This window comes from Amblyomma maculatum, chromosome 10 (genome assembly GCF_055883805.1).
Source record: "Amblyomma maculatum isolate TAMU_Amacu chromosome 10, ASM5588380v1, whole genome shotgun sequence".
Taxonomy (NCBI): Eukaryota; Metazoa; Arthropoda; class Arachnida; order Ixodida; family Ixodidae; genus Amblyomma; species Amblyomma maculatum.
Window position 1 is genome coordinate 99,923,431 of NC_139353.1, and position 17,030 is coordinate 99,940,460.

Consider the following 17,030-nt stretch of genomic DNA (forward strand, 5'->3'; position numbering starts at 1 on the left):
GAAGCATGCGCTGACTTGTTTTACAGCTATGTCGTTTACTTTCGGCGGGAGGAGAAAATCAACCACCGCTCTGGCAGCAGCAGTGGCTGCGGGGCCATTCTCCTGCGCTGCAGTTACAGGCCGCACGCTTGCAGCGAGGGTGGATCAAGTGGAAACGCACTTCACCCTCACTCTCGCGCGAGTGATTGCCATGCTCGATACATTTCTAGTGCAGCGTATGACGGCTTTGCTGGTGACCGTCGCTAAGAAGAATAGCACGCAGCAAAGCCCGTCGCTTTATGTATCGTACGACGAAATAAATACACGCATTAAGGTCGGCCCGAAAGCGACAGCGTGATGATCTCGCGCAGTTCAGAGGAGCGATATAGAACGAAATTACGTTCTTCATTACTTCTCACCGAAAATGCGCTGGTCAGATTTTCTCGGTATGGCAAACTGACAACCTTTGTTACGTTCCACCACCGTCTTGTGATTGCCGATGCGGCTGTGGTCACCGCCCCCTGAGGCCATCTCTGGCGAGCTTGGTCAGATGCGTCCCCATTGACTCATGTAGTGGTGTGTGCGTGTGTGCATGCGTGCTCAAATACTTGTAAAAGTGTGGCACACCAGGGATAAAGGGCCGCCCCCGGCTATCCCGAGGAGGTTTGTCGGCGCCGTCGTAGCTGGATCGGCGAGGTCTGCATGCAGAAAATCAGTAGTCGACCATTGCGCTCTTTTGAAACTCTTCTGGTAATTAGCAGATAAATGAAAGGGAAAATGAGGGTGCTCGTCATAATACATGAAGGAAAGAAGCGAACAGTCGTCGAGGCCACGGAAAGCATTGGGAAATTTACTTTGTCTTTTTTTATTTTACTTCGGTAATCACATAAATTACTGATGTAACCTGTTTAGGGGAAATATAATTAAATAGAAAGTAGAAGGAAAAACAACGTACCGATAATGGGAACCGAACCCACGACCTCCGAATATCGCGTCCGGTGCTCTTCCAACTGATCTACATCGGCCGCTGTCCCACCTGCTACTTTCTTGGGTATTAATGTTGCCTGTATACGAACCTTGAAATTGTTCACCAGCGCCACCCTCAACCATAGCAGTGGACGTGGAACGTCCTGTGTTACCACTAGCGTCACGTATAGAACGCGTATAGAGCATCATCTTCTGTACAATGTATCTGGATGCGTATCTTTGTTGTTTTTTTTAATGCGTGGATTTCCTGGGTTACACATAGCGTCTTTGTCACTTTCTTCAGTTGTTTTATGGCGGCTAAGGAGTCTGTATAGATGTGGGCTTCTGTTATGGAATCTATTTTATTTATGGCCTCCATAGCATCGCGGATTGCATGTAGTTCCATCACAAGCGGATCCAGGTATTCTGAAGTATATTCTTTATGTACCTTCAGTTCACTGTGTGTTGGAGTAGTAGCTGCTGTTCTACCGCGATTCTCTATAATTGATGCGTCCGTATATGCAATGCAGGTACAGCGAGGGCGAAAGCTGCGCTAGAACCTCGGAGGTGGTGGGTTGGGTTTCCACCATCGACATGTTTTTTTTTTTTTTTTACTTTTTCCTTCTACTGCTAGGGTCCGTGTTAGCACCTCTGCTATTTATTATTGCACTGATCCCATTGGCGTGGAAATTAGCTGAAATATCAGAAGTGCGGTTCATGATATACGCAGATGATGTCACGATTTGGTCTGTTCATAAACAACTTGAGAGACAGAATTGGTATCATCAAGAGGCTTTAAATACCATTGATGAGTACGTCCAATATGCAGGTCTGAAATTGTCACCTCAAAAGTCCAGTTACATTCATGTTGCAAGCAAGAATGGAAGAAACCAATTGGCAACCAAAGAGTCACGTACTCTAAAGAGTGGAAAATTGGAAAAGGTGGACGAGTTTAGAGTTCTTGGCCTTGAAATTCACAAATCCGGCAAAGGAACTCAATGACTTCATAAGGTGAAAAAAGTAGCTGCGACTTCCTTAAACTTGATAAAACGCATTTCGTCTAGGGGAGGAGGAGCTCGAGCGGACATGGCAAGACGTCTTGTACAATCGGTGTTACAGCCGAGGATACTATACCAGGCCCAATTCCAAAGACTCACGAGGAGGCAGTGGGCGAAATTGGAAACAATAAATAGAAACGCAAGGCGCACTATCACGGCCTTACCAAAACTTACCTCTATCCCTATTCTCCAAGCGTTTGCAGAGATAAATACGTTGAAAGAATTATTTGAACAACGAAAGGCAACAAGGGATATGAAGCGAAAGTACGTTATGCCCATAGCATCCTAGTACAACGAAGTGGCAGTTCAAACACCACCAATGGCTGACGCCCCTCCGTGGGAATTCACGACTATTACGACAAACAAGACCACTCGGCTTCGTCGCAAAGAAAAGCTGGCATCTCGACCTCTGGTTGATGCACTTCCATGTACCTGCATTGCATATACGGACGCATCAATTATAGAGAATCGCGGTAGAACAGCAGCTACTAGACCAACACACAGTGAACTGAAGGTACATAAAGAATATGCTTCAGAATACCCGGACCTGCTTGTGATGGAACTGCATGCAATCCGCGAATATTTCCTCAAATCCAGCGTCAGCTGTCTCCTTGAAAGCGCCTGCGACGGTTCAAGCATTCCTCTTTCGACATGAGGCCGCGCGACCCCTAGTAACGCTTGCACACTTTATCGTCATTTGACATGTTACGTGTACACTCAAACAGCACTGAAGTACTAGAAAAATAAACAGTGTCATCACGGTACAGAGCCTACCGAATCGCATTCATTTTACGGTAAAGCATTCTTCAGTATGTTTGCCATTCAGTATCTGTTCTTCATTTTAATAACTAGCAAACTGGCTGAATCCTCCCCCCCCCCCTCCCGGGTCTTACCTACATTCCAATTTTTAGGATAGTGCAAATATCTACTGAAATCTTTAAGTCAGTAACTTGCAAGATATTTCTAGCTATTGGTGATTGCTTATTGGTACGAACAAAAAGGTTGATTCCATCGTCTCTTAAGGAATGATTTATCAATTATATAGTATAACACAAAGCGCTTTCTTACTATGGCCCATCACACGCGGTAGATATATTCCCCCACAAAACTGTAGAAACTCTAGTTCTTGAAATTGTGTCATACCAGTCCAGCGAGAGGCATCGACTATCTTGAGCTGATAATTTGTTCTGGTGTTCAGCTTTTTATTTAAGTAACAAAAACCTTTAGCAGCGTAGTACTGTTTTTCACGAAGGAACTGTGTGTGAGTGTTACTGAACACATTAGGTTTATCGGACTGTAGCAGAAATATTGTACAAAATGCCTTTAACGTGTACGAATATTCATACCATGTAGAATATTTGGAGGGAATATTAGAAATAAGAGCTGTTTTCTCTAATCCGTATCCTTATAGCTCCCGTATCTTATACAAATACATATAAGGGATATTAATTAGTAGGCACAATTTTGTACAATGTGTCGTCAAGCTTTGACTGTTGTTGCTTCTTCCCTTTTAAAATAAAAACATTTATTCACAAAGCAAACTTTCTGCGAGGTAGATCTGCGCTTAAAAAAAAGAATTAAAATCAATCCAAATATAAAGATGTTCTATGTGTAAAACTTGTGATATGCTGAATAAATATTCAATGTTTAATCACATTCATTTGTAGATTTCTTGCTAGTCAAACCAAATGATTCAAGAACAGTACGACGTGCAAGCGCGGGAGTCTGCTTCTTCGTTATCATGAATGTCTGTTTTAAAGTATTTATCTTCTCTGACAACAATACTGCTGCAACTCTTCGCACAAATCCTTAGCGTTGAGTTAGTTAAATATTGGATAGATACAAGAAACAAACTATGTAACATTGCATGATTTTACGTAAAATCCTTTATAACAAAATGTATTTAGATGGACTGCTGTCTGGGGACTGGTCTATTTCCGCAAGTTGCTTCACGATCCAACCGCTAAGGTGCGCCGTAGTGATAAGACACACTTGCCAGAATGCGGCTGAAGGGTACTCGCAAGATAAGAAAGCAGCCCTGCCTCCCTTTTCCGCTTGATGCCCTACATACGAGACTTCGCCTTCGGCCAAGCCACACCGATGACCTCGTGTGACGCAGGACCAGCCACCGTAAGAGGACTGTGCTTTCTACTAATTGCCTACAGCAATGAACCCTTATTGGTGGGATATAAGTACGGTGGAATATAAGATCTCCATAAGGAGTAGGGGACTATGAAATTAGTTAAGTGCTCGGTGTCCGGACCTACATTTTACGCGAATGTTTATTGATCTGAAGAGAAAAGTTTTATTGCCAGAAATAGAAGCATGATTTAGGCTTTTAATGAATAACTGCTCTGCACAATTTACTACATTCGTTGAGGAGATGAAGTTTACATTTTTTGTTGCTGTTCTTGCGATCAGTGACAATGCTTAGCGTTAGTATGTACGAGGTTGAATTCTAGGCTGTATTGTGACGGCGTGCACGAGCCGTCACAGTGTCCAAAAATCCACGATTTAGCGATGTTAGGCCCTTGAAAAGTCTAATTTCATTATTCTTCACTCTGACCTGCTCTGTGTAACCGCTTCGTTCTCGTACCTTGAAAATATTTAATGCGCTTGATTCAAGGTAGAAGGAAACACTTTGCAGACTTTTTGCAAAATAAATGACAGCAGAAGATTACTCTCACAAGCTAGCTTCGGTATACTTGAGCGATCTCTGATTCCCATGCCGAAAAATCAATATTTCTCATGCCAGACGATGTTTTGGAGTAGAGTGTATCGACAGCATATCTGGAATAGGAACGAATAGGTCTGTTCGATAAGCTGTCTGTCAGTACAAATATCAAATTGTTAAGCAAACATAAATTGCGTGCGCGTAGCATGCGAAATAAGTATTTTATTTTGCTCTACGAATTATCTCGTATCAAGAAGCCTGAAGATCTAAAATGTCATTTGGAGGAAACTTTAGCTGGTCGGTGCTTGCTGATAACACTCCAATACGGCCATGCGTAACCTCGGTAACTGAGATTACAACCCATAGATGTCACCACGAAGACTAAACTTGTTTGCTTATGAAGTCATTGTGCTTTCAACGCTGATTAATTACAGCCTAATCTGGAGTCGCGCACTCGGCAGGGAATATTAAAATGCGAGGGGACACAAAATAATGCTCTTTATTTTATTGCGTATCTTTCACTCATATACTACAACCCAGTGAGTGAAAATCCTAAGAGCCAGAGATGACCAGCACCATGATGCAGAAAACGCGTTGTGACGAGTTTCAACTGACTTTTACATGCATTGGGTGGTGATTATAATTTGAATCTGGGGAGAAATAACTAGAGAAACCCTCTACTGCTACAACAAAGCAGTAAAAATGTATTTTGTATTAGAGCCGAATTTTGCAGATTCAATTTTTGTCCGAGCCCTAGATGAATAATGCATTACTAGAATATACCTCGGCGAGTTTTGATCCAAATGCTTTTGAAAACGTTTTCTTGAAAATGTTTGTTACAAGTTCGTATCATGTTTCAAATTCGTCCCACATATTTATTTTTAAGTCATTCCAATGAACTGTTCTTTGCCAATCTCTGCTGCCTCGGGCAATATATTGTTAAAAACACCCCCGGTAAATATTTTAACGTGATCGAAGCTGACCTTATGCGGTGATGTGTCTTATATTTGATATTTTCTCAGCTAAATTGCTTTTGTAAATTGCTTTTGAGTTGCTTGAGAAAAAAAGAAATGTGAGCTCATGTTTTTATGTATATACTGCGCTTTTTACCCTCAACGCTTTTTATTTTTATAATTGTCAGTACAATTTTTGCACTAGTACATATGTGAGAGTTTTTGTTGTTTCAAAGCGGTAAATCATGTCTAGGCGTACGATGGGAGTTTGTTTATTAATAATTAATATATCATGGGTGGAATTCCGATGACAAAAAGAATAAATATCTAAATATGCTAATAGCTGTGAAGGCTGTATTTGAAGGCATATTATTTATTTCAATTTGACTTTGAATTGAATTTGCTAGTCTCAAGCTCCGTCTTTTTTATTTCTTCAGAGGACCAATAAAACAGAGAAATGGGGCCACTAGGAGGAGCCCGTACTCCACAGTGAGCGTAACTTTTTTGATACCGAGTAAAAAGAGCTAAAAAGCCATGTCCAAAATACGACAAATTATATTGTTGTGCATCTGTCGTAACATCACTCTTTTTGTAGTTCTGTAGTACTTTCTTTAATTTCAGTAGTTTTTTAAGTTGTACTTTTTGGTATTCTATATTTCTGTAGCCCTCTTTTGTTGCGAGTAAAGCTAGGTAAAATTCTGATAACACTAACATATTATCTGTTGTCACGAGGGTACCTGGTCAAAGCAAGCACAGAAAACCTGCCGGGACAAGCTAAACAATTTTTCTATTTATTTTTTTTTGTTATTACTTATGGGTAAAGATAATTGGAATACAAGCATTACCTAAAGACTGAATTAAACACCCATCCATGCTTGAAGCACCTAAGGCCGTATCTTATCGCTTTCGTGTTCCACACAGGTGCGCAACGCCATGGCCCGGCCGCTGACCCGGAAGATAGCAGGCTTGAACTGGAGTCACTACTTCCCCGAGGAATGCGTTCGCTCGGCGCTTGCCTACGAGGCGCGTCCGGACGACGTGTTCATCGTCACCTACCCCAAGTGCGGCACTACCTGGGTTCAGTACCTCGTCTACAACATATACAGGCGAGTATGCGTAGCGCCATTGCAGGAAACGGGGAACACTAAGTCACCGACTAAAACATTACATAATTGAACTAAGCTTTACTCAAGAGCTTAAAGCGAAATCGTTTCCTTTTCCTTACCTTCTACCTCCTCTCTCTGTCTTATCTGTCTACATCTTCTCTTGTACCTCTATCTTGTGTGTGTGTGTGTGTGTGTGTGTGTGTGTGTGTGTGTGTGTGTGTGTGTGTGTGTGTGTGTGTGTGTGTGTGTGTTTGTGTGTGTGTTTGTTTGTGTGTGCGTGTTTGTGTGTGTGTGTGCGTGCGGTGCGTGCGTGCGTGTGCGTGTGTGTGCGTATGTACGTGTTATAATTTAATTTACTCTTTTCTATAGCGCGGTCGTCGGCAAAATAGACATCTCGAGACTCCCCTTCTCTACATGCGAGAATTAAGACATACAACTCGAAGGGAGAAATTATGTCAACGTTAGAAGCTATTGCGACGTCTCGCGGACACATCTCGCGGAATCGCGCGTACAAATCTCACGAACGCGAGATTTCACTATGAGGCTTTCGCTTTAAAAAAGTTTAAATTATCTCTCATTTTGTCCGTGCAGCGGTGGTGTGCCTCCGAGGGACTACGAGCAGTTTGCAGACAACACGCCTTTCCTGGAGATGCTTGGTTCAGCTCGCTGCATCGAGAGAACCAGGCCCGGCGCCATCAAGACGCACCTGCCTTTTACCATGCAGCCATACCATCCGCAGGCCAGGTATGCTACCTCCACCTGCAAGATTAAGTTTGGCCGTGTATGCTAGTGTTTTTAAAAAGACCAGAAAAAATCAGTGCTGCCGTTTTACTATGAGGTTATTTTTATGAAACTTCCGTCTATGTGGTCTTTGCAAGACCCCACCCTGTTTTATACCCCTATACACGGGTAGCTGGTCCACTGCTCCCCGTATTCATGTCGAGATACCTGACATGGATGGGAGGCAATGGGCTAGAGCCATCGCAGATCTTTGATTGGGGTAGCTCGCTATCCGCACTGCGAGATTAATGCCGATCACCTTCAGGAACGCGAAGCGTTTGGACGAAGGGGCTCATTCAGTTCGTTAAATTTATAATGTTACTCCGGAGAGCGTAAACAGTTTGAATTTTACCACCCTTTTGACAGAGTATAAATTTACGCCCGTAGTTGCTTTCTAGTTCTGCTTTGTCGCGTCACCATTCCGCTCAAGTATAGAGAAAAACTGAATGTCACTCCACAACGTCTTTGCATAAGGCAAGAGAGAGCGCACATCTGCACAGTTTAAAGGAGGGGACATATATTTAAGGCATTATATTGTGTTTTTGTGCTAGCAGCCTAGCTGCATTTCATACTCGGCATGAAAACGTAGTGTTCGAATATTAGGAGCTTCGTGTACCCTATAATCTTCATGTCAGTTTGTGGTCGTGAAGCTTTTTACTGATCGCGGGTTACGGTAACTGGATTCCTTGGCTGCCTAGTTAATGCCGCGTTGTAGTTCATAGCCTGATGTAGTTCCTTTGGCGGAACATGTAAGGCTTGGTGAGTGTATTCATGAACCGCGTCCTTTAGTGACACAATCTGAGGTGGCGGCAAAATGACCGGAGCTATTGAAGTACTTTCAGAACATTATCGGCTATGCTGCTGTAGGTTTTGCTTTTGAATCCGTCTTTCCAGGGTAATCTTAAATATTTTTTGTTCTGTGATGAACTCAGTAAGTCTTGGGCGAGTTTGAGGTGTGAGAAGCAAAACGAAATTTCTTGGCCCCGTCCATAATAAATATCACTTTTATCTGGATATATGGGGAGAAGAAAAAGTTTTGTTTCATAGAACTAAAGAGTGACCATCTCGCTTTCACTTTCGATGTCCGCATGAGGCAGCACTTTGGCTTGTCCATATTGAACGGTGCCATTATTACCTTGTGTGTTTTCATTCCCAGCTTGCAGGAAAGCCTTGATTTCCTGGCATCAGCCTTTAGCGGCACCTATTAAAATCTTCCTTCACCGTCCTATCGGCTAAATACTACCGAACACTCAAACTGGTACAACCAATCCTCAGCTTCTTCTAGCGCTAGTTCACTGAACACTAGAGGGCGAAGGGATTGAGCTAGGAAACTTGTGGGGATGACAGAGCAGCGCTGTTATACTGGTTATATCTCCGCTGCATTTCACTTAAGGGGCCGCATTCAGTCGTGAAAGAAGACAGGAAGGGTTGTGTGAAAATTTGGCATTGTGTATCGGACGATCTTGCGGTCGCGAGCAAGCAACTCGGCTACTCGACAATGGCGTTGGTAAAAGGTATGCTAGGGAGTTGACAATAAACAGAGTACCCACAGCTCTCAACCTAATGGTGACATGAGTTTGATGAAAGTGCGGAAAACACCTACAACAAATTCCAACATCAGTGATTGCGAGTGGTTAAGATCTGGATGAAGAAAGCTATTCATTCCTAACGTCACAAAGTGACGACACCATGACTGGTGCTTCGGGCACGACCGAACAATCCATGCAAAACATCATAGGAATATTTACAAGGAATAGAGTGGAAAAGTACAGGTAAGCTTTGGCGAGTGTAAACCAAAAGTGTCCTGGGATAGCGCCTTCATGTGAAGAACTGGTATTTTGTAGGCCGCATTATTAGTGATGATCATCACTAATATATAAATCATGTATTGCGCATCCCTCGAGGGATGCGCAATACATGATATATGTTAATCAGCAAAGCATCTAAAGCTGACGCTTCAAAATTGAAGAAAACATTTAGCTTCAAAGACGTATTGCAATTGTGGATGTGGAGGCAGCAATCGTTCAAGACGAGTGCATAAAACAAATTCTTGCGCCCGAACGAAACGCGTCACCGAAAATTGCCAGTATACTCCAAAGGTAATAATACCGGCTACTGTTGCGTTGCGCGCTTCATGACGAATATATCAGTTCCGGCGCTAGTTTGCAGATTCAGACATATACAGAGCGCACACAGACACCAGACCGCTGTTGAAATTTGGAAAGGATATCATCATAAATAGTATCCAACAGTGTACTTTCGGTAAATTGCGTGACAAAGGCTCTTTCCGGGGAACTTAGAGAGCACTTAAATGGAGGATAAACACAAGTGGCGTGCACTTGGTGTGTCTATCCTCTCGCTTTATCTTGCTCGTGTACATACGTTACATTATTGCACACCATTTCTCGGCAGCCTCCGAGGTTTTTGACACTCTGGACAGTGTGCGTTACTGCTAGAGCAGGCAAACGATGTGAACGGCTCTTACTTCTGCAATGCTTTGCTGTAACCTGGAATGGTCTCGCTGCTTGTCTGATTTAGGTACCTGTACATCACGCGCAACCCGTTCGACTGCTGCGTCTCCTACTACTACCATACCAAGCACATGCCCGCCTATTGCTTCGGCAACGGCACCTTCGATGACTTCTTTGAGCTGTTCGTGGAGGGTGAGCTGGAGTTCGGGGACTACTTCGACCACTTGCTGTCGTGGTATCCGCATCGCGCGGACCCCAACGTGTTATTCCTCACCTACGAGGAGATTAAGAGGGACACAGCGGCCGCGGTCACCAAGATCGCTGCTTTCCTGGGCGAGGAGTACAAAGAGAGGCTGAGCCGAGAACCGGAACTGGTCGACCGTATTCTGGAGGTGGCGGCGCTGCACAACATGAAGAAGATCTTTGACTTCACCGCCAAAGATGAGGTCTTTTACGCATATCTTGCGGGTATACAAGTCTGGTACGATACGGGGCCTAACCTCCCAAAGCGACAATGGTGTACTAGCGTAATAAAGCTAACAGTAAAATGAGAGAGAGGTAAAAACCACATCTTTCTTTTTTTGCTTGTGAAATTCGCGTTATCATAGAGTTAATGTACTGACTGTAGAGGAAAATCTGCCAATTCAGCCAGTGCATTTGATTGGTGAACGCATGGTTTCAGCCATCACCAAACTGTTTGATGCTTTCCATGTGATTTATACTTGTTAAATGTGGCCGATGAAAAAGGTTGGAACCTCGTAACGTATGTCTCTGGAGATGGAGAAGTGTAGTTAACAGGCGGCTGCTGTAGAGTAGTTGCTGTAAACGACGGCAAAGTTGTCACGTCTGGTGCATTTAAGATGGCAGTTGGCGCCGCCTAAATACTGTAACCTCATATAGCCGTCAAGCTCCTTCTGTGTTATCTTAAGACCAGCTAGCACCGCGACTGTTTAGCGCTCCGCGTGCATTTCATCCATCGAGCACACACACGCATCACCTCATTTCTCGATCGCCTGAAAGGCGTCGGAATTTCGCTTTGGTAAAAGGAACCCAAACGCAATACAGCAAAATAAAACTCTGCCAAGTTTCACATCAGGGGCCCTGCTGGCTTATTAACTATGGAACTGAAGAGCGCTCTTCAGTTCTGTAGAAAATCATGAACCAACTAGGCCCAACCAATGTTTTATTGGCTTATTAAGGATGGCTAACCCTGCATACAGCAAAAGTGAAAGAGTGCTCGCGTGTGTGCTTGCTGTTCACTTTATTTGAGCTGTGTTCTTAAGACTTTTGAGAATGCTGCCAGCCGAGCAGCGTGCTCTGGTCTCACTGAGACGGTGGTAAACCCGTGGCACTGGCTCCATCTGTTCTCGCAAGGAAATCAGTGAATAGAAATGCTGACTTCGCTTCATGTCTTTCGTCGAAGGGAGATTTTTTTTTTTTTTTTTCACATTCTTGCAGCCGATGGTACACGCGTCGGTCTCGTTGTTGAATGTGAAACCTGTCCCGAAAATTTGCAAATTCAAGTGCAATGCGGTGCGTTTACTCAGATATCCTTGAAGTGCTATGCCGGATCTTTTTTAAGCTTTGCTTCGCATACAACGCATGAACGTTCCGTCCCGATGCATGAGAGCGCAAGCGCCTCTTTGTTACGAAGGGCTTCTCATTTTAAAGGCATTCACCTTGCAAATGCAAGCTGAAGCGTTACTCGAAAACTGAAATTTCAAACCGAACCTCAATAAAGCGTCTGCTAGCTAAAATGGTTCATAATAGTCCGGCATCAACTTCTTATGCCCCGAACATTGTCTGAAATGTGTTTTGAAAGTTGAAGAAATGCTAAATATTTTGTAAAGCTACGTTATCAACCGCAGTTTTTAAAGCTCCAGTCCAAATCTTGCTCATTTCATAGCATAGGTATAAAAACCTATGCTGGCCACGGTGATGAGTTTGATGTTGGCGACACGCTTGTGGGAATTTCTTTTCAGTCTCAGCTTTACCCCCCCCCCCCCTTTCCTGTGCGTTAACGCGCTGTGCTTATATGCTCTTTTCCGATGGACTATTCTGCACTCCAGTGACAGATAGGCTCATTTCACTGAAAAGCAGAATATTTATTTTAATAAAAAAGATTACAAGGGTTCAACGCTGCTGAACCAAATATTGAGCGAAAGCATTAGCTGTGGGTGACCGAGCGTTGTTCTTCTTCTTTTCTTCTTCCTCGGTCCACATATAAAGCTCCGTTTTAACCAAGCCTTATGAACGTGCCTTAATGGCCTATGGGGTGACGTGAATGCCAGGGTCCTAGCAGGCTGATTCTGACATAACCGTCCCACGTGAAACGAGAAACCAAAGTTGGCAGCTCCTGCTGACCGCTTGAGTTAGAAGCCCAGTTCTCACCCTAGTGTCAAGTGGGGTGTGAAGTCACAGCATCAAGTGGGTAAGACGTGGCTACCGCCGCGCTACGCTGAAGGCTCGAGACCTAGAGTAGTAGTGCTTTCGCAGTAAAAGATTAGGAAACCAAAGCCCGGTACAGACACTATTAGCCGTGTTTGTAAGGAATCGCAGTCGATATATCAGTGTGTTGGTGTGCTCGCGGCGTATGTATGAACCCAAAGTCGGACACAGACGTATATATATCAAGCATATTCAAAGAAAAGGGCAGTTTGGTCATAAGAAAATGTATATTCTTGAGCAAGTATTTTTCACCGCAGTTTATTTTCTACCATTCACTTCTAAGCAATTCTGGCAACGCTGCAGTATGCTCCTTATTCCCTCTACATATAAGTCCGGTGCGTAGGTATTGACAGGGTTGACAACGGAGGGCTGAAGTTCCTCATCTCTTCAGGTCGATCTCCATATACGCAGTGCTTCACGAGGCCTAAATATTCCCTAGGAGCTAGGTCGGAAATGCAGGACGGGTAAATAAATATTTTAGGCACGCTTACGATACTCTCTAATTTATGCGCAACTATTTAAATGTTTCGGTGCTATATTGAAGCAAAAATAAAAAGAACTCTGTTTTTCACGGCCCACATAATTACCCTGTATGCGAAAAATATTGAAATTACCTAAGTTTTAAGAAAATAAACTCCATTATTTATTTCTTACGTCTGTTCTTTGTTGAAGTCTAGGCGAACTCGAAACCTCAGCGTCTGATATGATCATTGCATCCCACCCTTCCAAGCACGTCCCCATTCTTCATGACGCTAGGGTGAGCGCGCAGTGGGAAATGCTCTTCATTTTACGCCTTCCGTGATGCGTAAATTATTACTTTCTGAGAGCCCTAATGATGACGCCTGTTGCTATACCTTGTATTAAGCTAGAACTGATTACCCGGCGGTTTCGGTGAAGTCACGAGAACACGTGACATGGCCAAGATGGAAGGAGTTGCCAACTCGGGCAGCTCCTTTAGTTAGAGGGGTAAGTAGGAATCGAACCCCGAACATTTCGATCCCGATTCAGACATACTAGGTACTCCTAATCTATGTAGGCACGTTCATGGAGCTTGGTTAAATCGCTTTTTTATCTGTGTTTCTCGTGATAATATGGACCGCATACATAATATGCTCTCTCAAATGAGGTAAGCCAGTTCAAATTAAGCGAAGCCTTCGAAAGTCAAGGTAAGCAATGTAAGCTAACCGAGCTAGCGTGCGATTCGTGATTAGCCCCTATGCTTAGCCGCCCGCTCATTTTATTACAGCGAAGATGCGTTTTCCCATTGGCTGAATTAAAAGTCGTCACCGTTGACGTAGTCCTTGTCGGGGTACTCGTCGGTGCAGCCTGACTTCTGCCAGCCTTGGCGCGCAGTAACAAAGAGAGTGCCATTTAAAATGAGAGCAGCTGCAAATCAAACGCCATCTGCCACGTCTAGAAGGTGGCAAAGTTGACAGGTAGAAATGCCCTCTCTACATTCACAGGAGAGGGAAGAACGAGAAGGGGTGAGAGACAACGGGTGGCTGTGAAAATATGTGAGGATTGCTAAGGAATGCGCAACCTGAATGTGGCTGCTACACGAATGGAGATTTCAGAGCGTGGCTATTATGGAAGAAGACTGCGTCGAGGGCTGGAGCAACAACAAGCCTAATAGTGACTACCACGAAAGCAGAAGTTTATGGCGAAGGCGCAGAGCTGCACTTCATTCTCAAAGCAACTCAGGCTTTGAGAGACGCCGTAGTGGGAGACTCCGGAAATTTCGACCACCTGGGGTTTTTTAACGTGCACTGAAATCGCACAGCAGACGGGCGCCTTGCTCTTCGCCTCCATCGAAAAAAGGCCGCCGAGGCCGGGATTCGATCCCGCGTCTTTGGGAACAGTAGTCGAGCGTCGTATACCACTGCGTCACCCCGGCGGGTTGTGTGTGTGTTTGTGTGTGCTGCGTCAGATCAGGATGTGCGTAAAAATACAGATGCATATTAATGGAGTATTAGTTTGGCCTATAACAAAGCTTCAGGTCCTAACTGGATAAACATATGCAGAGGAGCCGCAGACGGAAACCATAAGCACGGTTGCTTCGTACCCGTCAAGTCGGAGGTGAAGTGTCCCCAAATTTTGTTTTTTGGCTTGAGTCGTGTTTGCGTAAAATAGAAACGCGCCCACGCGCTACTCGAGGCGAGTTCGACAAGGCACTGCAGAAGTGTAGGCAGGTCTCGTGCCGGTGCCTCCTTTTTCACAATCACGTTTAGAAGTTGATGGAATGCCAGTTTATAAGTTGTTATGTGGAAAAAGATAAAGTAGCCTATAACCGCACATCTATAAAGACATATTGGTTTCACCGCGCTAACACATTGAACGACAGAAAAGACAAACACCACGAAGCGCGAACTAACAACTGGTTTTAATGGATGAAACGGAAGTCATTTTATACACAAAACGTGGTCGTCATCAAACAAACATAAGCAACGAGGAAACATGAGGAAACAATCATCGCAGGTAACAAAGGCATACAGCTAGACACACTCATCGCGATAAACTAAGCAAATCAACTTCTTTCGCAGACAATGACAGTGATACGTTGCTGATACACATATCGGCGCCAAGGCTGGCAATATGAATAACCAACTAGGCCCAATTCTCGCCATTTTAGCAGTATAAAGACATGTCTTTCCGAAATTATTTGTTGGTTGTCTGGCTTGTGGGGTTTGACGTCCCAACGCGACTAAGGCTATGAGAGACGCCGTAGTGGAGGACTCCGGAAATTTCGACCACCTGGGGTTCTTTACCGTGCACTGGCATCGCACAGCACACGGGCGCCTTGCTTTTCGCCTCCACCGGAAAGCGGCCGCCGAGACCGGGATTCGATCCCGCGTCCTTGAGAACAGTAGTCGAGCGCCGTAACCAGTGCGCCACCCCGGAGGAATTCAGCTTATCACAAAACTAAAATACTTGGAAATCTGCGCTCAGATTTTACACTGCCGCATATCATATTCGTCAGCCATTTTTTGCCAGTAGAGAATTGCGCTGACCATATTACTACTGCTCATTTACTGTTTCTGCAAGCGTTTCTAAAATAGCGGTTCTTCAGTGTAATCTATAACCTGTGCACTAGCATTTTATCTCTGAAACCAATAATGTAAAGGGTCAAATAATTAGCGTTTGCTGATTCATTGGGGTTAACAAGCATTCTTGATGTTAGACTCACGACAGCGCACCGAGTTATGGAAGTGAAAATGATAGGTGCAACATAAAAGGCGGGAAGAAAGCAGAGTGAACGTGTGTAAAAACGTGTCGATTACAGTTAGTTGAGAGATTGAAGGTAATTTATTGAAAACAAAAATGGAGAGGTAATAACGTATAAAATCAATAAAGACCATGGGCAGGGTGCTGCATGCGATAAAGACAGGATGAGGTCGTTTAGGAGAAAGGACTGAAGTCTAACACAGGGGAAGCGTTGCAGGCAGAAGATCTGGTTTGGTTGGCAAATGATCGAGGGACATTCCGAGTTTAAAGTGTTGCAGCCACGAAGAGTCACAAGCATACAACTGACAGGTGGTAGTTGACAGGTAACAAAATTGGACAGATTGGTCAAAGGTTTCTCTAATGAAAATCGCCACAAGACAGTAAATGATTTCAAAAGGAGCGATGTCTCTCTCATTTATTTACAAAGGCGAAGACATAGTCATTTAATCCCCTGTATAAAATATGCTCACGTATATATGACTCACGAATCTCACTGATTGTTTCTAATTTTTTTCTCGATTCCTGCAGAACAATGCGGCGGTCGCCGAAGCTCCCGTGCCCACAGAAGCCAAGGACCCGAGCGTGGAAGAGCTGGTGGACGCGCCGATGACCGGCGAGTTTGTGCGCAAGGGAACAGTGGGTGACTGGAAGGCACACATGTCTCCCGCGCAGGTGCAGAGACTCCTGGAACGCATAAGAGTGAAGACGGCCGGTAGCGATGTTATGCACCTGTGGAAGGACATCGATATACCCCGGTGATGAGAAAAATATTCAGAAAAGTAATAGGTAATAAAATCTTTACATGTTACGCAGTATTCAGCAAATATATATTACTCATGTTCCGTTTTTTGACCCATTCCGCCTTCTGGCTCTTTTGGCTGTCTGGTAAATTACCTGCGGCGTTCAAAGCATCTGTGCGAAGCTACCGAGTGCCTGTCTGATTTCCGGCAGGGCTCACCACTGACTGCATTACGTAGCCAAAAAAAAGCGCCTGTGTTGATTTTATTCCTAAATCATGCCCTTCCAAAGCTGTGAATTGTAAACCTATGGAAGAGGTCTAGTTTGCGACCGGGAGTCACTCTTACGGCGCATGTGCTCCAAATGTATGCTGTTCAATAAAGATGTTGAGCATCTCCAAGCTCTGTGCCAGTCTGCCAATGCTAAGCTTCCAAGAAAACCATGTCACACCACGGCTATTATTTGTAGAAGGCCTTTATGGTTTCTTCAACAAACTTCGTGAGTGACGCCGCTCAGAAAACATATTCTGAAATTTACAATATTTCAACATTCTTTGGAGCATATGTATTGAAAAACATGAAATTTGCACAGACGCTAGGGCTGATTGTACACCTATAGTCGCTCGAATTCACTCC

At 44.1% G+C, this 17,030-nt stretch overlaps 1 protein-coding gene across 2 annotated transcripts in view; it reads left to right on the forward strand.

Annotated features, from left to right (window-relative positions):
- Positions 1 to 16,795, forward strand: part of LOC146177109 (sulfotransferase ssu-1-like) — a 76,938-nt gene extending 60,143 nt beyond the window's left edge. The window contains exons 1-5 of one of the 2 annotated variants that reach the window (XM_084583100.1): positions 4,002 to 4,133; positions 6,552 to 6,736; positions 7,328 to 7,480; positions 10,055 to 10,433; positions 16,186 to 16,795. In XM_084583100.1, the coding sequence (XP_084439226.1) occupies positions 4,062 to 4,133; positions 6,552 to 6,736; positions 7,328 to 7,480; positions 10,055 to 10,433; positions 16,186 to 16,416 (1,020 nt within the window). In that variant the 5' untranslated portion in view covers positions 4,002 to 4,061 and the 3' untranslated portion in view covers positions 16,417 to 16,795. Of the gene's footprint in view, positions 1 to 4,001; positions 4,134 to 6,551; positions 6,737 to 7,327; positions 7,481 to 10,054; positions 10,434 to 16,185 lie in introns of those variants that run through there. The other variant, XM_084583099.1, reaches the window with a different exon arrangement.
- The last annotated feature ends 235 nt before the right edge of the window (positions 16,796 to 17,030 follow it).